Source organism: Chiloscyllium punctatum, chromosome 4 (assembly GCF_047496795.1).
Source record: "Chiloscyllium punctatum isolate Juve2018m chromosome 4, sChiPun1.3, whole genome shotgun sequence".
NCBI classification, from domain to species: domain Eukaryota; kingdom Metazoa; phylum Chordata; class Chondrichthyes; order Orectolobiformes; family Hemiscylliidae; genus Chiloscyllium; species Chiloscyllium punctatum.
The window spans coordinates 105,277,885-105,303,959 of record NC_092742.1 but is presented as its reverse complement, the minus strand read 5'-3'; the positions used below and the strand labels follow the sequence as shown (position 1 = coordinate 105,303,959).

Sequence of the window (26,075 nt, the reverse complement as noted above, 5' to 3'; positions counted from 1 at the left end):
CTTTTAATATTGGGGAAGGATTAGTTTAGACTGTGATCCTTAATGGGCCCTATGCTTTCCCTTGTTATCATTTTAACCTTAATGCTTGTAAGACAACTTAGGATTTTCCTTTATTTTACTTGCCAGTGTCCTTTCATACTCCTTTTTTTCCTCTCCAAATCCCCCTTTAATTTTCCTCCCCTACTAACATTTCTCTTTTTTTTTGACAGTTTGGTTTCTGGTTAATAACCCCAGAATGTTGTTAGTGGCAGATTTAGTCAGGGTTCTATCATTGAGTGATGATTAGATTCTCTCTTGTTTCTACATGGCAACACTTCGACCAGTCATTGTCCACTAACAAATAAATCAATGTCCTGTTTCTCATGCAGTACAAATTATTGTTCCCTTTGACATTGATTAACTTTGTGCTTGCCTTGATAAGTGCAAGATGAAAAGCTATGACAGTATGTCTCTTCAACATACACATACCCCTGTACCATAAAGGAAATGGCCCAATAATGAACTAAGATATTAATATTCTGGGTGTCAGCACATTCATGAGGCTTTCCTTCAGCATACCATGTATTTACGCATCTGGAATCTGAGTGTAACTATTTACACTGTGCTCCTTCATACAAGTAACTGGAATTTTTTTCGTGGACTAAAAATATGATATACCAAATGCATTGAAAATATTTTCCACATGTTTGTGAAAATGTATTGTGTCTGAGATTGACTTCAGGATGTCCATGTCAGTTCGAGCAGGTAGTTTAATTGGGGCTCAATAGCATTCCACGTGACTGGAGCTTGAGAACGAAGGGTTTTATTCAAAACACAGTGACTTTACCACCCACCCTTCTAGCTGTTATTATATTTCCAATCTGTATTGTTTGACTTGGTTATCTGTCGATCTGACCTTGATCCTATTTTCTGCCTAACTGTTCCCATTAAGGTACAATGGCTTCAGATGTCAGTGAGCTTGGTATGACTTGTCAATATATTTGTCTTGCTGCTTGCACGTGAAGGAATGAGTGTCTCTGAATAATGTTTGAGAGTAAGGATATGGAACAATTTGTCCCTTTATTTTATGTATTCCTCCTCTCAACTTTTCCTCCAATCCTATCTCGCATAAGGATGCAAAGTCCAACTGTGAATCTGCATTCTAGTGATCAAGTCATACAGCATAGAAACGGGCCCTTTGGTTGCCGGGTTTGTATTAACCAACAAACCCTAAACTACACCAATCCTATTTATGGTCTATAGCTTGCTGTGCCCTGGCATTTTAAGTACTCATCCAGATGCTTCTTAAATGTTGCGAGAGTACCTGCAACCACCACCCTCTCAAGTATGCCTTCCATATTTCTGCCTTCCATATTTCTACCTCCCTCTGGGTGAAAAATCTTTCCCTCAGATCTCTAAATTACTTCATCCTCACCTTAAACTTGCGCCCTGTGGGCTTAGACATGTCTGCCGTAGGAAAGAGATTCTCACAATCTACTTTATCAATGCACCTCATAATTTTGTATATGTAACTTAGATTCCCCCCTCAGTCTCCTCTACTCCAGGGAAAACAAATACAGCCTATCCAATCTCTCTGCATAACTCAGACTTTTCATCCTGAGTAACATCCTGCTGTATCGTCTCTGCACCCTCGCCAGTGCAATTGTGTCCTTCTGATCAGAACTGCAGCAAGACTTCCTTGCTCTTGTATTCTTCACCCTAGCTAATGAAAGCAAGCACCCATATGCTTTCTTCACCATCCTGTCTACCTGTGTGGATCCTTTAGGGATCTATGGATTTGGACACCAATGTCCCTTTGTTCCCCAGTACTCCCTCGGGACCTGCCATTCATTGTGTAAATTCTTTCCTTAATGGACTTCCTAAAATCCACTATCGTTATTCCTTTCCATAATGACTTTAAAGGGCCACTATCCCTAAAATGTTCGCCTACTGCCATTTCAGCCACTTGACTGACATCATTCCCGAGGACATAGGTTTAGCACTGCCTCATCTCTAGTAGGGCTATCTATGAACGGGCACTAAAAGCGCTACTGAATGTACATTAAAAATTCCACCCTATCTAACCCTTTCAAACAACGATAATGTTAGCAAATTTGAAATCTCCTAACACAGCTCTGAATTTGTGTACAAACCTGCTTCTGTATCTCCCTCTGACTGTTGGGAGGCCTGTAATGTAATCCCAGAAAAGTGATTGCCCTCTTATTTTATTTTTAAGCTCAGTTGCAGCTTTCTTGAGTTTCTGGTCATAATTTAGACGCAATATTTGTTGTAGACTATCTCCTAGGTCATCTGTGAAAACCCATAATAAACAAGGTTAAATTACTTATCAGCTTGGAACTTGTACTGTTCTCTTTAATGAGATGCTACCAAGTATTGCAATATAATTCCCTTTAAATCAGAAGCTCTTAGCTATGATTCCTAAATAGCTTATGATTCATAGTTTGTGATTCCTAAAGGCGGTGGGAGTCAAGAGCATCATATCCATTATTATTCTGAGTGGTGGCTGGCCTTGTTCTGGTCTCCACACCTGGTCAGTGAAGCCAAGTAGATCTAGCCACACTCAGATGTGAAATTGCCATCTTTGCCTATATTGTTCATATTCCTTAGTGTAAATGCTAATCTGGGCTGTGATATATATGCATGTTAACATTTTGGGAGGTGGATAATTTTGATTCTCTTCATTATATTGCCTAAATTACTAGTTTTCTTCTATCTGGATTCTGAATGATTTCCACTCTTTGACGATCAGGACTGACACAATTTGGTCAAGTTGATCAGTTGCTGAGACCCACTTTATGCTCTAATTCCAGTCTGAGTGCCAACTGTGCACTAACTGAGGGTTTACCTCACTTTTCACCGCTTTGAGTTTGAGCTATGTATACTAATTGGTCCAAGTAGAGTTCTGATTGTGGTTGAGTTTGGGGTGATTCAGTTCATCAGTGATCTATTTGTTGCTGCAGGATTGAATTGATACCTTGGCCTTTGACTCTGCTACTTTGGAGATTTGGGGCCAGGTTTACCATTTGATAGTCTTGACCTGTTTGGCAAATTATCATTAAGTATTTAATTAAACTTAAATTTTAATGTTTGTAAATGAATAAAACCTCTATGATGAAACACCAAGCCCCACACACCCATCAGTGATGAGGGCATGCAGGACCTACAATTCAATACTTTCATTCTTGTATCCATTTTCTCTCCATCTCTCATTACCTCCAATCTTTCAATGCTCTAAGTTCCTTGCACCCCTTCAATTCTGACCTTTTGCAAATCCCCAACTTGACCTCAGTGATAGAGACTGAGAACTCTTTGAGTCTTCTCCCTGTCTCTCTCTGTCCTCTTCTAACATTCTTTAAAGCTTTTCATGTCCTTTAAAGCTTCACATTGTCCTAGTGCATTGGTGATTCTGTACGTCGTCCCCTCCCCTCCCCTTAACCTTGTTAACCCATTACCCTTGTCTCCAGCACCCCATTGTTAACTGTAAGTTCTTATCTGATCTAAGTCATGCTCAGCTGAATCCCTTGTTTCACAAAACTCTTCCCCTGCCTGCTTACACCCTTTACACATTCTAAATTTTACAAGGAGGAGCATTTAGATAATGCAACATGCATATTGATTGGGTGACCATTACAATGAGTGAGTATCAACGGTCAAGATTAAGCCAACTGCTGTTACGCAATAAATGTTCTTAACCTTAACTGGCTTCACATAATGAATACTTTTCACCTGGTTAAACTGACCTTACATACTGAATGCTTCCAATATTGTTAAATGGCTCTGCATAATGACTGCTTTTCCACCTTGTTAGCCCACTACCCTTGCCTCCAACACCCCACTGTTAACTGGAAGTTCTTATCTGATCTGAGTCATGCTCAGCTGAACCGCTTGTTTCACAAAACTTAACTCTTTCCCTGCTTGCTTATACCCTATACATATTCTCATGTAGAACTCTCTACCCCAGAGGTCTATGGAAACTCAATCATTGATCAGGTTCCAGACAGATGGCATGCAGGGGTATGGAAATAACGCAGGCAAATGATGGTGAGGTAGGTGATCAGACATGATTGTGAATGACAGCAGACTTGATGGGATGAGTGGTCTATTCCTCTTTTTATCCCTATGACTCAACATCAAATTTTTTCTGATGTGAAAATATAGAGGTTGTTTATTAACCAATATAACATATAAATATGCTGTATAAGTGCATGTTGATGTAAGAAGTGTTAGGTTTACATAATGAGCAAATTACAGCATTGTCCTTAATTTCAATTGCAGTCTTATCCTTTGATCTGGACATGATGTTGACTTAATAAAAGCAAGTTTTACTGCCTAATTGTTGCTTTCTCCTGTGCAAAGTTCAGTGGCAAACAGCTGTCCTGTTCTCTAACAAGTCCTGCCTTGCTATAGACCCTGGCCGGACTGTTCGGAAATGGACAGTGTTGATGAAAATGAGTGTGTTCCCTTGCTGATGTTCAAAGAGGCCATGTCCATCGAGACTGTGCAGGTAGGAATCTGCTCCTGGCTGAGACCTCATGGCAGTATGGGTTGTATTGGCCCCTATGCTTGATGTACTGGATATTCAGGCAGTTTCGTTGCTTCACACAAACAAGACACGTACCTCCTGGAATCTCAACAAACAGGAGAAGTCTGTTTATTCAGAAGGAGAAATTTCCAAAGTGACATTGTAATTTTAGAGTTGAGCAGGAGCTGAACAACCTAATGTCAGTTATTGGTGTGTACCTGTGGCTGTTAGTAGTGAGGATGATTTTTATTTTTTGTAGGAAATACAGCTGAAAGTGAGAGCACCTAAACAGGTCTGCCACAGTCTGGGTTGATTTATGGACTTGTATTGGTGGTGAAAATATTTGCAAACGATTAAACTTTTTGAGCAATTCTTCGAAATATGTGATGTTGTCTGTTTTTCCGTTCGTTCTATTCGTCCATCCCTACTCTCAAGACTTTGGAAAGGGGCAGCACCCTTTATTTGATTTGTATATTGACGCTTCTTTTTTTATTTATCATCCCCTGACCCTACGCCGGTCAAAGGCAGCACAATGACTCAGTGGCTGGCACTGCTGCCTCACAGCGCCAGGGACCTGGGTTCGATTCCAGCCTCGGGTGACTGTCTGTGTGAAATTTGCACATTCTCCTCGTGTCTGTGTGGGTTTCCTCCAGGTGCTCCGGTTTTCTCCCACAGTCCAGAGATGTGCAGGTTAGGTGAATTGGCCATGTTAAATTGTGCATAGTGTTCAAGGATATGTGGGTTAGGTGCATTATTCACGGGAAGTGTAAAGTAATAGGGTAGGGGAATGGATCTGGGTGGGTTATTTTTCAGCGGGTCAGTGTGGACTTGTTGGGCCAAATGGTTTGTAGGGATTCTATGATTCCATGATCTCAAAATCTTGTATGATTCAGTTGTCAGGCGTCCATGCGTTTTAGATTTGGAAAGTTCCACATATGCACTACCTTCTGGGTGGATCCCTGATCCCTGATTTCAGTCCTGAACGGCCTAATGCTTTTCCTGATTCTGATTTCCCCAAACCACTCTGTGAAATCTTATTTAATCATTCTGAAGAGCTGTAAGGCCACCCCACTAACTGTCTCAAATCAAGGTTGTACAAATCAGAGATATAATCCTTACAGATTTCTTAAATAAAAGTCTCTTGGTGTTTTAGTGGTTAAGTGTATTAGTAAACAACACAGACCAACAGTTCCCAGCTTTAATACACATTCTAAACCAGATTTCAGCAGGAACTGACCATTGGGGCAACATCCATGACTTCAGATGCCTGCAGCTATATGCATATAGATATAGCTTATAAGTTAACTAGGTTAGAAGTTTGTATGACATTGCTCTTTAATGGGACTGAAATGTCACTGCTCAGTAATCTCACTCAAGGACAAATTCAATTTCAATCCTGATTAGACTTTGGAACTTTAAAAGCTTTTATTATTGCCATATCCAGCTGCACACTTTTAAATGGCAGAGGAGATAAATATTGCAATAAAACCTCACTTGTCCGAAAAGTGAATACGTGGGTGTTACACGGGAGGAAAGAGAGAAAACAGGATACTCCGGGATGTTGAATCTTCTCAATTGTTTTTACTGTAACTGTTTCTCATAAACAGATGCAACCTTTTTTTGCTGGAAATTTCATTTTTTTTGGCGTGTGCTATTTTCACTAATAATGGAACAGTCCAGTTAGTTACAGAGGGTGTGACTTGTTACAAAAGTGATAGATTGTGTCCCCTCATTCGGGCCTGATTTAAAATGATTTTTCTCTTGATTGCCAAGGTAAAGGTTTGGTGAAAATTAGACACCCAATGTCATGGTGAGAACAGCATTACTCAGCAGCTTCCACTGGGCAATTGAATTGTGACATTAAATTGGGAACACTTTGCACATTTTCTTAAGGATAAGACTTATAGATTAAAACATTATGGATGTAAGTTTGCTCGCTGAGCTTGAAGGTTCATTTTTGGATGTTTTATCACCATAATGGGTTACATCTTCAATGAGCCTCCGGTGAAGCACTGGTGTTATGTCCTGCTTTGTTATTATGTGTTTAGGTTTCTTTGGGCTGGTGATGTAATTTCCTGTGTCGGTGATGTCATTTCCGGTACTTTTTCTCAGACGGTGGTAAACAGGGTCCAAGTCGATGTTTGTTGATGGAGTTCCGGTTGGAATGCCATGCTTCTAAGAATTCTTGTGCATGTCTCTGTTTGGCTTGTCCTAGGATGGATGTGTTGTCCCAGTCAAAGTTGTGTCCTTCCTCATTTGTATGTAAAGATACTAGTGATACTGGGTCATGTATTTTTGTGGCTAGTTGATGTTCATGTATCCTGGTGGCTAGTTTTCTGCCTGTTTGTCCAATGTAGTGTTTGTTACGGTTCTTGCACATATTTTGTAAATGACATTAATTTTGCTTGTTGTCTGTATTGGGTCTTTCAAGTACATTTCAAGTTTTAGTGTGTTGGTGGGTTTGTGGGCTACCGTAATGCCAAAAGGTCTGAGTAGTCTGGCAGTCATTTCCGCAATGTCTTTGATGTAGGGGAGAGTGTCTAGGGCTTCTGGGTGGATTTTGTCTGCTTGTTTGGGTTTGTTGCTGAAAACTCAGTGGACTGTGTTCATTGGGTACCCGTTCTTTTTGAATATGCTGTATAGGTGATTTTCCTCCGCTCCTCGTAGTTCCTCTGTGCTGCAGTGTGTGGTGGCTCATTGAAATAATGTTCTAATGAGCTTCGTTTGTGGGTGTTGGGATGGTGAAGAAACATCTGAAAATGAACCTTCCAGCTCAGCGAGCAAACTTACATTCAGAACCTCAACCTGACTTACTAATCTTCTCAAAACTCATTAAAACACTATTCTGGTTCTTTCCATTATAATTCCTCTGACCTTGTTTCTGAGAGAAGAATTTAAAGTATGAAATCTAGTTTAATGTGGTAAAGAATAAAACAACTCCCTGTCGGAGAATAAAAAGTTAAAAGCAAAGACTCGTTGAAGAGTAAGATTACACAACTGATTGTACTCTTGAGAAATCTCACCTTGGATTACTGAACCAGATCCTGGCGAAGAACAAATGTCGGAGGTGTAAGGAGTTTTCAATCTCACACTCAGAATCTGATCTTTTTGTCCCAAATTAATTCCTGAGTAGTGTTTAGTTTCTAAAGCCTGTGTGTGCAGTAATTGTTTTGTTTAGTTATCTTTCTGCTCCACCCGTTGAGAATTGTCTTCATTAGTAAAATGATAGACTGATTCTTTGTCCATCTACGACTTGTTCCCTGAAGCTGGATATGGCAAGGACTATTGGGGCACACTTACAATTCCTATACAGAGGATATGGATTATGTAAAACCTTCTCGCCCTTCCCCCCCCCCCCCCCCCCTCCCATTCATCCACTTTCCCTCCCTCCTTCCCCTTTTCCAACCTCCCTCTTTCCCACCTTTCCTCCCTCTTACTGTCCCTCCTCTTTCCCTCCCCTCTTGCCTTTCCCTCCCTCCTCCTTCCTCCCCCACTTTCCCTCTTCTCTTCCCCCGCTTTTCCTCTTCCCTTCTTCCTCTTTTCCATCTTCCCTCCCTAACTCAGGCTCTTCCCCTTCCTCCACCCTGCCCAAAGCTGCAAACTTTCGCATTGTAGTTAAGAAAATGTCACATTACTTTTTTTTTGTTGAGATATTTCTTTACATGGTTGCACTTTTATTTTCTGTCTAATGCCAACTCCTGTAAATCTTTTCACAGTCCGATCTCGCCCGCAGGAGGCTAAGTGATGACAACTCTTATCAAGAGAGGAATGGCCAATCTCAGAGTGCCAGCAGGCAGACTCAGGAGGAGGATGAGAGTGATGATGAAGAACTGACCCTTAAATATGGGGCCAAGCATGTCATCATGCTGTTTGTGCCAGTCACCTTGTGCATGGTGGTGGTGGTGGCAACGATCAAATCGGTGACCTTTTACACACGGAAAGAAGGCCAGTTGTAAGTGCATCCTTCCCCTTAAGTGTTTCATGCAATTCTTGCTTTGTCAAATCATCTCTTCTCCTTGTGGTGAGCAGATGTTTTCTATGTTTCAAAGGCAGTTTGAAACTGCACTTTTAGTATGTGGTTTCATATCTCCTATGGCTTCCAATAATTGGAAAGATGGTGACTATCTTTGTGTGCTCAGGGTAATTTTCTGCAGCATGTCCTCAGACAAAGAGAGGCTAGACCACATTAGAACTTCGTGTTGCTTTAATGAATCAGGTTCAGTTCTCAGCCCAACAGCGTGTGAAGATTTATTAAATGGTAATTATAATATGGTAAGCATACTGGTAAATGTTTGAAAGGGAGAAGTGTCGGGTTTTTAGTTTTGGGTACAGTTGACTTCAGTCATCTCCCAGATGATGACCATCCATAGTCAACTAAGCAAATTTGTTAATGGGTAAAATAGCTGTTCGTAAAAGCAAAATGTGATATCCAACCAGTTTGTATTCTTAAATTATCAGAGCTTTACTTCCAAGTTAAAACACCATAGGCATGTAAAAGAGACATGAAACAAAGAAAAATGTGCTAAGCAATGGCATATCCTGGTTAATGGAAAGTCTGCAAAAAACAGCAAAAGATGAGAAAACGATGCTGTAAGATCGGAGAATGAAAAGAAACTTACAAGAAATGTCAAAATGAGCTGTTTTTATAATTTACTTGATGGAAGTGTGGGTGAACAAGTACAATATTGGAAGCTTGTGTTTTTGTGGCCAATACATTGATTAAGGATATAGTGGATGTGCTGACTGATTACTTTATGACAGTTTGAAAGAGTACACTGAATGTTCCAATGAAGCTAATCTTGATCCAACAGTTAATAAAATTGATGTAAGTCCAGCTCTAACAATGTATCTTAGAATAGTCATAGCGCTAGGACAGGCTGTTTTGCTCATTGTATAGATGCTGCAGTACCTAATAGCAGTTTGCCTAATACCATTTCCCTTACTTTTGCCAGAAGGTCTGGATATTTTTCTTCCAAATAATGACCCAATTCCCTCTGTCATTCAACAACTGAATCTACCCTTCATCATCAGCTGGTGGTGTGGCTGGGCGTTCTAAGGCGCTGGATTCAGTCTCTAAGGAGGCGTGGGTTCGAATCTCACCGCTGTCATTTGTGTGCGTTGCCTGTTTTGGGGTGGCACCGGTGGTTCAGTGGTTAGCACTGCTGCCTCACAGCACCAGGGTCCCAGGTTCGATTCCAGCCTCGGGTGACTATCTATGTGGAGTTTGCACATTCTCCCAGTGTCTGCATGGGTTTCCTCTGGGTGCTCCAGTTTCCTCCCACAGTCCAAAGATGTGCAGGTCAGGTGAATTGGCCATGCTAAATTGCCCATAGGTTAAGTGCATTAGTCAGAGGGGAAATGGGTCTGGGTGGGTTACTCTTCGGCGGGGCAGTGTGGACCTGTTGGGCCAAAGGGCCTGTTTCCACACTGTAGGGAATCTAATCTAATCTAATATTCACAGGCAGTGTGTTCCAAATTCTAATCCCTTTCTGGTTTTAAAAGACCCTTTCTTCACGTGCTACCATTGCCTCTTTTATCAATTACCTTAAACCCGTGTCCTCTGTTTTACAATGCTTTTACTAATGGGAACAGTTTGTCTCTATCTAGTGTGAATCTGTTCTATTCCAGATGAGGGTAAATTGGTGCTTTGTATAGGTTTATCATAATCCATGTGGGAGAAAGTGAGGACTGCAAATGCTGGAGATCGGAATCGGGAGTGTGGTACTGGAAAAGCACAGCAGGTCAGGCAGCATCCGAGGAGCAGGAGAATCGACATTCTGGGCAAAAGCCCTTCATCAGGAATGATTTGATTAGATTAGATTAGATTAGATTAGATTACCTACAGTGTGGAAACAGGCCCTTCGGCCCAACAAGTCCACACCGCCCCGCCGAAGCGCAACCCACCCATACCCCTACATCTACCCCTTATCTAACACTATGGGCAATTTAGCATGGCCAATTCACCTGACCTGCACATCTTTGGACTGTGGGAGGAAACCGGAGCACCCGGAGGAAACCCACGCAGACACGGGGAGAATGTGCAAACTCCACACAGACGGTCACCTGAGGCAGGAATTGAACCCGGGTCTCTGGTGCTGTGAGGCAGCAGTGCTAACCACTGTGCCACTGTAAGGCTTTTACCTGAAACGTCGATTCCCCTGCTCCTAGGATGCTGCTTGACCTGCTGTGCTTTTTCAGCACCGCACTCTTGTGCCAATTTATGAATCCATGTCCCAATTTATGAAGCTCTGATCTTGTATGCTTTATTAACTGTGCTCAACCTGTCCTATTATCTTCAAATGAGCTGTGCGCATGTACACCCAGGTTCTTTTGATCCTGCATCCCTCTTAGAACTGTACCCTTTATGATGTCTGTCTGATTCTTCCTATCAAATGTATTATTTCACACTTCTTTGCATTAATTTCCCTTGAAATATGGCTGTCTTTTCCACCAGTCTGACTAGCTGTTAAAGCTTGCTTGGCTTTCCTACTAACAACGAGAGAACAAGAAAAAATTAAAGTATTAAAGATCCTTTATTGATGGCTTCTCACCACATGGTGGGAGAGCCCAGCAATCCCGAGTGTGTTCTTACACACTAGGCAGCGCTGCAAGCAGTCTCCCATGTGATTACACAAACCAAGGCTTTTTATGCCTTTTTTAAAAAAAAGAGGCGTTTCCTGGAGTTTCGTGTGCAACCACCACCAATTCAGTTACTGCTGGGACAAGCCTTTGGTCACATGCACTCGTTATCTTGCTGTTCTTTGTTTCTTTATTTTCTTTGATTACACTTGGCCATGTCCAGGCTAACCACACCCTGCCCCGACACTATTTTGTTTAACATATCAGTTATGTCAGTTTCAAGCAAACTAACATATGCCCTAAAATGTACCATTCTTACATAGCTTTCTGAAGTTTAGCATTATCCTCCTTTTGCAGTACTTCCAAGCTCCACATCCACAAATGTTGAAATGTTCTCCATACACAACATTGTTGTGCATTAGTATGGATCAAGAAGAACCAGTATCCTAACACTGATCTCTGGGTAATTCTGCTCTGAGCCTTTTTCCAACCTGAAAGAGTGATGACGAACCATTGCTTACCTGACACTCCGCTAATTTCATATCCAGTTACTGCTGTCTTTTATTTGATGAGTTCCAACTTTGCCACACAGCAGACTTGTGAACACTTTATCTCTAGCTTTACAGAAGCCCATGTCAACAGACTTACCCAGATACTGATCCTCCCTGTTACCACATCAACAAATTCCAAAATTAGTTGAATGAAAGACTATGGGATCAAATGGCTTCCATGTCAGGGATTGAAAGGATGTAGCTGATACCAGTACAGATGCACATTTGTAGTTTTATAAAACTATCTTTAAAACTGCTGCTTTAGCATGGAACGCGGGCAATACAACATTGGTATCTATTTGACCAGGTAGATACCAGTCCGGAAAAATCAGAACAAATCCAAAATGGTCTAATTCCACCCCAGTCTTGATCACCAAAGGGTTGCATGATGTTGTTGATGGTGCTATCAAGCTGCACTTAATGCAGTAATAACCAGTTCACTATGTTCACTTTTTGGTTCTGTCATGTAGCTTCTGACCTCATTACAACCTCACTCCAAACATAGACTAAAGGACTGAACTCTAGGTGAGGTGGCACTAATTACTTTTGACCAAGAATAGCATCAAGGAACCCAGAGAGAATGATGGAGGACAATAATCTCAGGCTCAGACACCATTACAGGAGTTCCTCGGCTTAAATATCTTTGGCTGATACATCAATGGTCTTCCCTTCTTTGGTCAAAAATGAGGATGTTCGCTGGTTGTACAATATTTAACATCATTTGTAACTCCTCAGAAACAGTTGTAGCAAAACCTGAATAATATCTAACCTTGGGCTGATAAGTAGCAAGAAACCGTGTACAATGTAAGTACCAGGCAATAGCCATCTCCAATGACAGAGAACCTAAACATCTCTTTTTGATATTCAGTGAATTACTGTCACTGACTTTCCTTCAACATATTGGATTTACAAATGTAATATGTGGCTACAAGAGATGAGCTGGCTGGATGGGTGCACCTCCAACAACACTCAAGAAGCTTTAGGATAAAGCAGCCTGCTTGATTACCACCCCATCAACTACCTTCAACGTGTACCTCCTTCGCCACCAACATTCACTGTGTATGCAGTGCAGTAACTCCTGAAGGTTCCTCTGACAGCATCTTCCAAAGCTGTGACCTCCGTTACCTAGAAAGGCAATGGCAGCAGATGCATGGAAACACCCACCACCTACAAGTTTTTTCTAGGCCTCGGAAATATATCACTATTCCTTCCTTTGGTGTCAGTGCGCCAAAATCCTGGCATTCCCTCCCTACCGGCATCAGTCCGTCTATTTATTATTATTCGTGCATGGAGCTGAAGATGGTGTGGGGAATAATAGGGGATACTTTCGGAGTGGAGGTAGAGTGGACTTAATGGAATGCTACATGGATCTATTGGAACATCAATCATTGATTCACTCATAGAACCATACAGCATGGAAAGAGACACTTCTGTCCAACCAGCCCATGCCGAACATAAATCGAAACTAAATTAGTCCCATCTGCCTGCTCCTGGCTCATATCTGTCCAAACCTTTCCTATTTATGTACTTAACTGAGTGTCTTTTGAATGTTGTAACTGTGTCCATGTCCACTAATTCCTCAGGAAGTTCGTTCCACATGTGAACCACCCTCTGCGTAAACACAAAATTCACCCCTCATGTCTTTTTTAAATCGCTCTCCTCTCACGTTAAAAACGTCCCCTCATCTTGAAATCCACCATCCTAGGGAAAGACACCTACCATTAACCCTATCTATACACCTTATCATTTTGTAAATCTCAATAGGGTGACATTTCAACCTCCTCCCATTCCAGTGAAAAATATTCTTGGTTATCCAGTCTTTCTTTATAACTCAAACCTTCAAACCCAGCAACATCCTGGGAATTCTCTTCTGAGCCCTCTCTAGCTTAATAATATCCTCCCTATAACAGCACAACCAGAACTGGACATAATAGTCCAGAAGAGGTCTCACCAATGTCCTGTACAACCTCGACATGACTTCCCAACTCCAATACTATAAAGGATTGAGCAATGAAAGCAAGCATGGTAAACATATCCTGTATATGCAATGGAAACTTTAAAGAATTATTTACCTGAACCCATAGGTCCCTCTGTTCTGCAACACTACCCAAGGCCCTACCATTAATTATATAAGTCCTACCCCTGTGTACCAAAATGCAATACCTCGCATTTATCCAGATTGAACTCCAGCTGCCATTTTTCAGCCCTATTTGATCACGATCCTTCGTAATCTTAGAAAATCTCCTTCACTGTTCACTATGCACTAAGTTTGATGTCGTCTGCAAATTTACTAACCATGTCTTCTATATTCTCGTCCAAGTCATTTATATAAATTTCAAACAAAAGAGGACCCAGAACCAATCCCTGTGGAACACTGCTGATCACAAGCCTCCAGTCAGAAAAGCAGCCCTCCACCACCATATTAGATTAGTTTCCCTACAGTATTTAAACAAGTCCACACCAAGCCTCCAAAGAGAACCCACCCAGACCCATTTCCCTACCCTATATTTCACCCTGACTAACGCACCTAACGCTATAGGCAGTTAGCCTGACCAATTCACCTGATCTGCACATCTTTGGATTGTGGGAGGAAACCGGAGCACCCGGAGGAAGCCCACACAGACACTGAGAATGTGCAAACTCCACACAGGCAATCGTCGGAGGCTGGAATTAAATCCGGGTCCCTGGCACTGTGGGGCAGCAGTGCTAACCACTGAGCCACCGTGCTGCCTACTCTGTCTCCGGCTGTCAGACCAATTATGTATCCAATTGGCAAGTTCACTCTGAATCTCATGTGACTTAACTTTACTAAATAGTCTACTGTGCAGATCCTTGTCAAACTCTGGAACAACTTGGCTGATGGAGTTATAAGCCTACATATGCTAAAGACACCATGATTGCAACCGTCTCTGAAGGTTGATTGCTGAAAAGTAGTTTCACAGCTGACCTTGGGAGACCTACAATATCAGGATTGCACACTGCAGTTGGAAAAGCTCACTGTTGATTTCAGAGCCTGATCAGCTAAGTGTTTGCTTTTAAAACTTTTAAGATTTAAATTGTGATTTTTTTTGTAAATCTATAATAGTAGAGTGAGGGTATATTTTATTGTATGCTTTACTGAGGTCTGACTTGACTGAATTTTAATATAAAGATAGGTACTAAGTTATCCCACAGCAGTGTTTTGAGCAGTAAGACTGTGCTGATATTGAGTTTCTGAGCAAAGTGTGTTGTGTTTGTTTTAGGTATTTTCTGGCTTTGTAGATTATTAAAGGGGCAGGGATGGCTTTTAGAAAAGAGTGATGTGCACTTTCTGTGACATGTGGGAGATCAGGGTGAATTTAAACATTCCTGGAGGCTACATCTGCAGGAAATGTGTTTGATTACGAAGCATGTTGGATCGCTTGTATTGTTTGGTGCGGCACTTAGAGAGGAATTTACAGGAGTTGGGGGTGTGATAACTGGTGGTTTTCAGGAAAGTAGAAAAAAATGCAGGTACAACCAGGTAGATGGGTTACCTCTGGGAGAGGTAAGCAGTAGTCTCCTGTAGCTATCCCCATCTTAATCAAATGCGCTGTTATTGATACTGTATGGTGGCCTCTTTGGAAGTAATATCTGGATTACTCCCAGTGCCATATGCTAGTGAGAAAAGGAATCTGAGGATAGTGCAAATGAATGTGTGGCTAAGGAGCTGGTGTATGTGTCAAGAATTCACACTTTTGGACCATTGGAATCTCTTCGGGGGTAGAAGTGACCTGTATGAAAGGGATGGGTTTCATCTGAATTGGAAGGGGACCAATATCCTGGTGCAGAGATTTGCTAGACTAAGCGGGAAGCTTTCAATTAATAAATGTTTTGGTGGCAAGGGGTACCCAAAAAGAGAAGTCTGAGGCTGATACAGTAGATAAGGGGCGCAAGTTAACTAGCCAAGGCAGGCAAAAGTGTGGCAGAGAACGAGGTGAAACTGATAAATTAAACTGTATTTATCTCAAATCAAGAGGCCTAACAGTTAAGGCAGTTGAACTTAGAGCATGAATAGGAACACGGGACTGGGATATCAAAGCTATAACAGAAATGTGGCTCAGGGAGGGGCAGGACTGGCACCTTAATGTTGTGTGGTATGGATGCTATACAAAGGGGGGGAGGAGAGGGGGAGGCTTGACATTTGTGATGAAGGATAGCATTACGGTTGTACTTGGAGATGATATTTATGGGAGAACGTCCAGTGAAATTATGTGAGTGGAACTGAGAAATAAGAAAGAGATGATCACTTTATTGGGACTATAGTGTAGGCGCCCCAATAGTCAAGATATCAAGAAGCAAATATGTAGGGAGATCTCTGATATATGTAAGAATAATAGGGTTGTATTGGAAGGGGATTTTAACTTCCAAACATAGACTGAGACTGCCATAGTATTAAGGGCTTGGATGGAGAGGAATTTATTAAATGTATACAAGAAAATTTTCTTATTCTTTATGTAGATGACCCTAGTAGAAAAGGAGAAAAACTTGCCCTTGTGAAATAAGGCAGAGCAAATGTGTCACTGGGGGAAAACTTTGAGACAATTGATCTAAATTCTATTAGTTTTAAAATAGTTGTGGAAAAGGATACACCTGATTTAAAAGTTGGTTCTAAATTGGAGTAAAGCTCATTTTGACAGTATTAGGCATAAACTTCCAAAAGTTGACTGCGGAGGCTATTTGCAGGTAAAGAGACCTTTTGAAAGTGGGCGGCTTCAAAATTGAGATAATGGGAATGCAGAGACAGTATGTTCCTGTTAGTGCGAAGAGCAAGGCTGATTAGTGTAGAGAATGCTGGATAACTAGACAAATTGAGGTTCTGGTCAAGAAAGAGGAGACAGCTGGGATCAAGTGAACCCCTTGAGTATAAGGGCAGTAGGAGTATACTTAAGAGGGAAATCAGGAGGGCAAAAAGGGGTCATGAGATAGCTTTGGCAAAGAGGTTTAAGGAGAATCCAATGAGATTCTATAAATACATTCAGGACAAAAGAGTAACCTGGCGGTCTATGTTGTTATGGCCCAGTGGTGAAGCCTTCTGTTAAATAAATCAAATACCCAGAAAAGCTCACCTCGCCTCAAAATCTGTTAAATTATGAGTGACAGAGAACTTCCAAATTCCACTATTTAAAGAAAATAGTATCAATTTATTTTTTCACTCTAAATGTGAACATTAAATAACAACTATTCACAACTTGAATCCCCCCCCCCCTTTCTCTTAACTGCTGATTACCTGTCTCCAACTCCATAACAATATACAGTTCCAATAAGACACTTACTAAAAATTACATCAACTTAGTTTCAAAATCACACAGCTGCTGTTGTCTTCGGTGTCTTTCTACTTCTGGCTGCTGAATTCCCTGGGTCATCATCTTTCTTTTTACAGCAAATGTGTTTCATATGAAAAGATACCTTTGATAGAGTGTTTCCTAATTACTTGGGTCGCTCTCAATAACAGTTTCTCTTACTGCAATTTTCAAAATGTCTGCATTTTTATATTTCCAACATCAGATCAATTTTTGCAAAATAATAAATTCAAACTCAATTGAGAGTCCAAAACTTAGAGGGCATAGAATCCCTACAGTGTGGAAGCAGGCCATTCAGCCCATCAAGTTTACACTGCCCCTATGAAGAGCATCCCACCCAACCTACCCCACTTACCCTATCCCTGTAACCCTACATTGCCCGTGGCTAATCCATCTCGTCTGCACATTCCTGGACACTACAGGGCAATTTAGCATAACCTGGGACATAATTTGAACTGGTTAAATTAAAATTGTTGTCAAAACAGCAAACAAAACTCATGTATCCATTTCGCAGCCAAATGTTTCAATTTTCCAGTACACACTGAGACTGCCATCTAGTCATATCACACAGGTGCTTGTCAGCTCTCAGTGCAGAGCAGCATTCACAGACTCTTAAAGGTACAGTACACGCCTTCAACTTCATAACAATGTGTGGAACCACAGCCACTGGGAGAGACTCCAAATGAATATTTTGCATCAGTATTTACTTTGAAGAAAGACATTGAAGCTAGGGAACTTGGGGAAATAAATTGTGATGTCTTGAAAAGTTTTCATATTGTAGAAGAGGAGGTGCTGGAGTAGATAAATCCCTGGGACCTGATCAGGTGTATCCCAGAGCTTTGTAGGAAGCTAGGGAAGAGATTGCTGTGTCCTTTGCTGATATATATGAATCATTGACCACCACAGGTGAGTGGACAGAAAACTGGAGGGATGCTTATGTGATGCCATTATATAAGAAAGGTGATCAGGAAAATCCAGGGAAGTATAGACAGTGAGCCTAACACTAGTGATGGGTAAGTTGTTGGAGGAGATTCTGAGGGACAGGATTTTCTCGCGTTTGGAATGACCAAGACTAATTGGGAATAGTCAGTGTGGCTTTGTGCATGGTAAATTGTGTCTCATGGTAACTTGATTGAGTTTCTTGAAGGGGGTGACGAAGAAGATTGATGAAGGCAGAGCAGTAGATGTTCTCTATCCGGACTTTAGCAAGGCGTTCGACAAGATTCTGCATGAAAGACTGGTTAGTCTAGTTCGATCATGTGGAATCCAGGGGGAGCCAACCAATTGGATACAAAATTGGCTTGAAGGTAGAAGACATGGTGGTGGTAGAGGGTTGCTTTTTCGACTGGAGCCTGTGACCAGTGGTATGCAGCAAGAATCTGTGCTGGGTCCACTGCTTTTCATTTATATGAATGATTTAGATGTGAATATAGGAGGTCTGGTAGGTAAATCTGTAGCTGACATCAAAATTGATGGTGTAGTGTACAGAGAGGAAGGTTACCTCAGAGTGCAAGGGGATCTTGATCAGATGGGCTAATGGGCTGAGGAGTGGGCTGATGGAGTTTAATTTAGATAAATGGAAGGTGTTGCATTTTTGTAAGGCAAACAAGGGCAGAAGTTGTATAGTTAATGATAAGGCTTTGGGACTGTTGTCGAACAGAGACCGAGGGTTGCAGGTGTGTAATTTCTTGAAAGTGGAGTTGTAGGTAGTCAGGATGGTGACACACTAGCCTTCATTGAGTATAGGAGTTGGGATGTCATGTTGCAGCTGTACAGGACATGGATGAAGCCACTTTTAGATTACTGCATACAATTCTGGTCTGCCTGCAATGCCTAAAGGTGTTAAACTTGAAAGGGTTCAGAAAAGATTTACAAGAATGTTACTGGGATTGGAGGGTTTGATCTTTAGGGAGGGGCTCAATAGGCTGGGGTCTTTTCGCCTGGAACATTGGAAGCTGAGGAGTGACCATATAGAGGTTTATAAAACATGGGGCATGGATAGGGTGAATAGTGAAGGTCGTCTTCTTTGGGTAGTGGAGTCCAAAACTAGAGAGCATAGAATCCCTACAAGTGTGGAAGCAGGCCATTCAGCCTATCAAGTTCACGCTGACCCTATGAAGAGCATCCCATCCAACCTACCCCACTTTGCCTGTGGCTAATCCATCTAGTCTGCACATTCCTAGACGCTACAGGGCAATTTAGCATAACCGATCTACCTAACCTGCACATCTTTGGACTGTGGGAAGAAACCAGAGCACCCGGATGAAACCTACACAAACACAGAGAGAATGTGCAAGCTCCACACAGACAGTCACCTGAGGTTAGAATCAAACCTGCCCAAACCTTGGGACCCTGCAACGCCTCATCTTCTGCCTTGGGACCCTGCAATTACACGGGATTAATGTGGATTTCACCAGTTTCCTCGTTTCCCCTCCCCACCTTATTCGAGTCCCAAACCTCCAAATAGGCACCACCCTCTTGACCTGTCCATCTTCCTTCCCACCTATCCACTTTACCCTCCTGTCTGACCTATCACCTTCCCCACCTCCATCTACCTATCACATTCGCAGCTACCTTCCCCAAGCCCCACCCCCCCTCCCATTTATCTCTCAGCTCTTCTTCCCCCCCCCACCATAAGCCTCATTCCTGATGATGGGCTTATGCCCGAAACATCAATTCTCCTGCTCCTTGGATGCTTCCTTGATCTGCTGCGCTTTTCCAGCACCACACTCTCGACACTGGCCATATAGCCACCATGCAGCATGTGAGGGGCCACTATCCCTGTCTCTTTCAGCTCCTTCAGCCAGTATTATATCTGCCGGTCACACAAACTGAGATTTCTCCTTAAGTTCCTCTCCTCTATTTTTTATAACCAAATGTATTAGTGATTGGACTTAAGATGACCAATCACTTTTGTCCACACTAGCCAAAACTGTAGCATTCCTTTCCCAACATGCTGAAACATCTTCAGTTTAGTTGCCTTTGGCATTCCTAACATTATGTGAAGATATCCTGTTTTCTCCTGCCCCCTCAAGACTGAACGAGTCACCTCTGTTACATTTACTGTCCTTTCACAGCAGCAGTACTATGGCTAGACTACAAATCTAGAGGAACAGGTAATGTTCTGGGGACCTGGACTCATTCTACCGTGGAAGACGTTGGAATTTGAACTTAATAAATGTCTGTAACCATCTGGTTCACCGAAGCCTTTCAAAGAAGAAAATTTGCCATTTTTACCTGGTCTGGTCTATATGTGACTCCAGAGGCACAGCAATGAAGCTTATTTTTAAATGGCCCAGCAAGCTACTCAGTTGTAGCAATTGCTACACGGTCTGAAAAATTAATTTTAACTGGGAAGACCACCCAGGACTGACCTAAGCACTGGAAACGGTAACGCCAACATTGTGTGTTTACCGATTAGCACTTGACTGCAGTGCTTCAAGAAGGCAGCTTTATCACCACCTTCTCAAAGGTAACCAGGGATGGGCGATAATGCTGGCCAAGCCAGGAGCACCCACATCCCATGAGTGAATTAAAATCAAAACAGAAATTGCTGTGTGGCTCTCAAGTTTCAGTTGTAAATCTCAAGAACTTCTCTGACCTGCCATCTCATTGGCACAACAAGGTCTAGCTAGATATGCAACTTGGGTTTCAGAATTATTCAACCCACTGCATTATTATCAAGATTAGGCGCCATTAAAAATTTACCCACTTTACTGCATCAAAGATAGTGTCTTTGTAGCAGATTAGTAAATGAACCAATAAAACGAAAATGGCATTTTCATAGAATCCCTACAATGTGGAAGCAGGCCATTTGGCCGATTGAGTCCACACCGACCCTCTGAAGAGCATCAACGTTGACTTCGCCAGTGTCCTCATTCCAGATCCAATCCTCCAACTCGGCACCACCCACTTGAGCTGTCCTACCTGTCCATTCTCCTTCCCACCTAACCGCTCCACCCTCCTCTCCGACCTATCATCATCACCCCCCCCCAAACTGCTTCCAACTTTCCAGCTACCTCATCCCCACCCTTACTTTTCTATCTATCTCTCAGCTCCGGCCCCTCTTTCCAACCCCATCTCTGATCAGGTTTTATGCCCAAAATGTCGACTCTCCTGCTCCTCATGCTGCCTGACCTATTGTGCTTTTCCAGTGCCGCACTTTTCAACTCTGATCTCCAACATCTGCAGTCCTCACTTTCTCTTCCACTATAAGCTTCTGGCACTCATCCAGGCAAGTGGAGAGTATTCCATTCGGCCGCTGACTTGTATTTTTAAATGAGGACAGACTTTGAGGAGGCAGGAGGTGAGTTACTTGCTACAGTATTCCTAGCCTCTGACCTGCTCTTGTAGCCACTGTTTATATGGTGAGTCCAGTTTCTGGCCATTTGGTAACCTTTGAGGATGTCAATAAGGGATTGAGTGATTGTAATGCAATAGAAATTTAAGGGGCAGTGATTAGATTCTGACTCTTATTGGCGACAGTCATTACCTGGTTTTTGTGTGGCATGATTTCATTTTCCAGTTTTCAGCCCAAGCCTGAATATTGTCTAGGTCTTGTTGCATTTGGAGGTGGACTTCTTCAGTATCTGAGGAGTTGCAAATGGTGCTGAACATAACGCAATCATTGGCGAACATCTCAGATGGTAAGATTGGTGGGGTGATAAATTGTGACAATGATAGCATTCAATTATGGGAGGATATAGATGGGCTTGTCAAATTGGCTGATCAGTGGCAAATGGAACTCAGTCTAAATAAGTGTGGGGTGATGCACTTGGGCTGGACAAACCAGGAAAGGGAACACATGAATGGTAGAACCCTGGACAGCATCAAGGATCAGAAGGACCTTGGTATGCAAGTCCATTTAAGGTAGATGAAGGCATTTCGAATTCTTGCCTTTTATTAGACAAGGTGTGGAGGTGCTGGTGTTGGACTGAGGTAGACAAAATTAAATAATGCACAAAACCATCTTATAGTCCAATACGTTTGTTTGGAAGCAGTAGCTTTTGGAGCACTGCTCCTTCGTCAAGTAGCCAGTGGGGCAGGATCATAGGACACTGAATTTATAGTAAAAGATCCAACTGTCATACAACTGATACAATGAATTGAACAAACCTAGCTTGCTGTTAAGTCTTTAATCACTTAGAATAGGTTGCAGATTTTGATTCATTAATATGTAAAACCCTGAACTTCTTTCAGGTTACATTCCCGAGATTCGGCCTAGGATCTTCGGGTGACCATCCTCCAAGGTGGACTTTGGGATGCACAACAAAACAGAGTCGCTGATAGCTAAGTTTGGTACCCGTGAGGGTGGCTTCAATGGGGACCTTGGGTTCATTTCACACTACAGGTGACTCCACGACACAATATGCACACGCATTCTTACACACGTGCACACAATCACACTCATGCAGACCCCTCTCCTACACACGCTCTCAGACACATGCCCCCCCCCCCCCCCACACTTTCACCCATGTGCATAACCTCTCACAAATATATACTCCTCTCTCTCATTCAAAAAGCTCACAACCTGTAGGCAGTTAGTCCATGTGACATTTTAGAAATTCCTATTTTGGTGATAGAACCATGAGTGAATTGTCTGAGCTAAGATGTCACTTTTTTTAAAACCTTAACTTATCTCACGAATGTGACTTGAAAGAAGTTCTGGGATTTACATATTAATGAATAGAAATCTGCAACCATTTTGCAATCCAGAGTGTGTAATGCCTGCTTATTTACCTCCTCCCTCCTTACTATCCAAGGCCCCAGACGTACCTTCAAGGTGAAGCAGCAATTTACCTGCACTTCACTCAATCTAGTTGTTGAGTCCTAGAGGCTGCAGGGTTCCCAAGTGTGAAATGAAATGCTGTTCTTCAAACTTGTGCTGAGTCTTGCAAGAACACTGCAGCAAACCCTTGTTGACTTAGTTTCTCCAGTATTTTCTGTTTGTATTTCAGACTTAGAGCCTCTGCACTATCATGCCTTTGGTCTGCACTCTGGAGACCATTGGAGGGAAATAGATAAGTGATGATTAGGATAAAAATATCACAAAATTTGTATTATCTTCTTATAAACATGCAATTTTCTCTTTCAAATTTGGTATTTTGTTAAACATCATTGGATGCGTAATTTCATTCTGACATCTACCAGAAGATGGCAGACCTGTTATGTTGGTATAATACACTGAGCTTGCCGTTTAAAGACCTATGTTGTTTTCTTAACTCATTCATAAGGTGCAGGTGTTGCTGGCTAAACTTGCCTTTATTGCCAATTCCTAATTACCACAAAGGTATTTCAAAGTCAACTATAATATGGAGTCAAGCATAGGCTATTCATAGAACCCCTAAAGTGTGGAAACAGGCCATTTGGCCCAACAAGTTCACACTGACTCTCTGAAGAATAACCCATCCAGACCCATTCCACTACATTACCCCTGACTAATCCACCTAGCCTACGCATCCCTGAATGCTATAGGCAATTTAGCATGACCAATTCACCTAATCTGCGCATCTTTTGGATTGTGGGAGGAAACCGGAGCACCAGGAGGAAACCCACACAGACACTGGGAGAATGTGGATTAGTGGTGCTGGAAGAGCACAGCAGTTCAGTCAGCATCCAAGGAGCTTCGAAATCGACGTTTCGGGCAAAAGCCCTTCATCAGGAATAAAGGCAGTGAGCCTGAAGCGTGGAGAGATAAGCTAGAGGAGGGTGGGGGTGGGGAGAGAGTAGCATAGAGTACAATGGGTGAGTGGGGGAGGGGATGAAGGTGATAGGTCAGGGAGGAGAGGGTGGAGTGGATAGGTGGAAAAGGAGATAGGCAGGTAGGACAAGTCCGGACAAGTCATGGGGACAGTTACTGAGCTGGAAGTTTAGAACTAGGTTGAGGTAGGGGAAGGGGAAATGCGGAAACTGTTGAAGTCCACATTGATGCCCTGGGGTTGAAGTGTTCCGAGGCGGAAGATGAGGCGTTCTTCCTCCAGGCGTCTGGTGGTGAGGGAGCGGCGGTGAAGGAGGCCCAGGGCCTCCATGTCCTCGGCAGAGTGGGAGGGGGAGTTGAAATGTTGGGCCACGGGGCGGTGTGGTTGATTGATGTGGGTGTCCCAGAGATGTTCCCTAAAGCGCTCTGCTGGGAGGCGCCCAGTCTCCCCAATGTAGAGGAGACCGCATCGGGAGCAACGGATACAATAAATGATATTAGTGGATGTGCAAGGAAAACTTTGGATGTGGAAGGCTCCTTTAGGGCCTTAGATAGAGGTGAGGGAGGAGGTGTGGGCACAGGTTTCACAGTTCCTGCAGTGGCAGGGGAAAGTGCCAGGATGGGAGGGTGGGTCGTAGGGGGGTGTGGACCTGACCAGGTAGTCACGGAGGGAATGGTCTTTGCAGAACGCGGAAAGGGGCGGGGAGGGAAATATATCCCTGGTGGTGGGGTCTGTTTGGAGGTGGCGGAAATGTCGGCGGATGATTTGGCTTATGCGAAGGTTGGTAGGGTGGAAGGTGAGCACCAGGGGCATTCTGTCCTTGTTACAGTTGGAGGGGTGGGATCTGAGGGCGGAGGTGCGGGATGTAGACGAGATGCGTTGGAGGGCATCTTTAACCACGTGGAAAGGGAAATTGCGGTCTCTAAAGAAGGAGGCCATCTGGTGTGTTCTGTGGTGGAACCGGTCCTCCTGGGAGCAGATCCGGCGGAGGCGGAGGAATTGGGAATACGGAATGGCATTTTTGCAAGTGGTAGGGTGGGAAGAGGTGTAATCCAGGTAGCTGTGGGAATCGGTGGATTTGTAAAAAATGTTAGTGTCAAGTTGGTCGTCATTAATGGAAATGGAGAGGTCCAGGAAGAGGAGGGAGGTGTCAGAGATGGTCCAGGTAAATTTAAGGTCAGGGTGGAATGTGTTGGTGAAGTTGATGAATTGCTCAACCTCCTCGCGGGAGCACGAGGTGGCGCCAATGCAGTCATCAATGTAGCAGAGGAAGAGGTGTGAGTGGTGCTGGTATAATTATGGTCGATCAACTGCTCTACGTAGCCAACAAAGAGACAGGCATAGGTGGGGCCCATACGTGTGCCCATGGCTACCCCTTTTGTCTGGAGGAAGTGGGAGGATTCAAAGGAGAAATTGTTAACGGTGAGGACCAGTTCAGCCAAACGAATGAGAGTGTCGGTGGAAGGGTACTGTTGGGGACGTCTGGAGAGGAAAAAAACGGAGGGCTTGGAGGCCCTGGTCATGGCGGTTGGAGATGTAGAGGGATTGGATATCCATGGTGCAGATGAGACGTTGGGGGCCGGGGAAACGGAAGTCTTGGAGGAGGTGGATGGTGTGGGTGGTGTCCCGAACGTATGTGGGGAGTTCCTGGACTAGGGGGGATAGGAGAGTGTCGAGGTAGGTAGAGATGAGTTCAGTGGGGCAGGAGCATGCTGAGACAATGGGTCGGCCAGGGTGGTCAGGCTTGTGGATCTTGGGAAGGAGGTAGAACCAGGCAGTGCGGGGTTCCCGGACTATGAGGTTGGAAGCTGTGGGTGGGAGATCTCTTGAGGTGATGAGGTTCTGTATGGTCTGGGAGATGATGGTTTGGTGATGGGGGGTGGGGTCATGGTCGAGGGGGCAGTAGGAAGAGGTGTCCTCAAGTTGACGTTTGGCTTCAGCGGTGTAGAGGTCAGTGCGCCAGACTACCACTGCGCCCCCTTTATCCGCTGGCTTGATGGTGAGGTTGGGATTGGAGGGCTGCGCGTTGTGAGGGTGAGAGGTTGGAGTGGGGGAGGGGGGGGCGACAGGTTGAGGCGGTTAATGTCCTGGCGGCAGTTGGAAATGAAGAGGTCGAGGGCAGGTAATAGGCCAGCGCGGGGTGTCCAGGTGGATGCAGTGTGTTGGAGGTGGGTGAAAGGGTCTTCGGGAGGTGGGCGGGAGTCCTGATTGTGAAAGTAAGCTCGGAGGCGACGGAAGAATTGTTCGATGTCACGGCGTGTATTAAATTCATTGATACGTGGATGGAGGAGGATGAAGGTGAGTCCTTTGCTGAGGACTGATCGTTCGTCCTCAGTGAGGGGGAGGTCTGGGGGGGTGGTGAAAACTCGGCAGGGCTGGGAGCTGGGATCTGGGATCTGGTGTG

At 43.4% G+C, this 26,075-nt stretch overlaps 1 protein-coding gene across 2 annotated transcripts in view; it reads left to right on the top strand.

Annotated features, from left to right (window-relative positions):
* Window positions 1-26,075, top strand: part of psen1 (presenilin 1) — a 73,652-nt gene that overhangs the window by 16,749 nt on the left and 30,828 nt on the right. The window contains exons 2-3 of one of the 2 annotated variants that reach the window (XM_072569485.1): window positions 4,408-4,504; window positions 8,239-8,474. In XM_072569485.1, the coding sequence (XP_072425586.1) occupies window positions 4,430-4,504; window positions 8,239-8,474 (311 nt within the window). In that variant the 5' untranslated portion in view covers window positions 4,408-4,429. The remainder of the gene's footprint in view (window positions 1-4,407; window positions 4,505-8,238; window positions 8,475-26,075) is intronic. The other variant, XM_072569484.1, reaches the window with a different exon arrangement.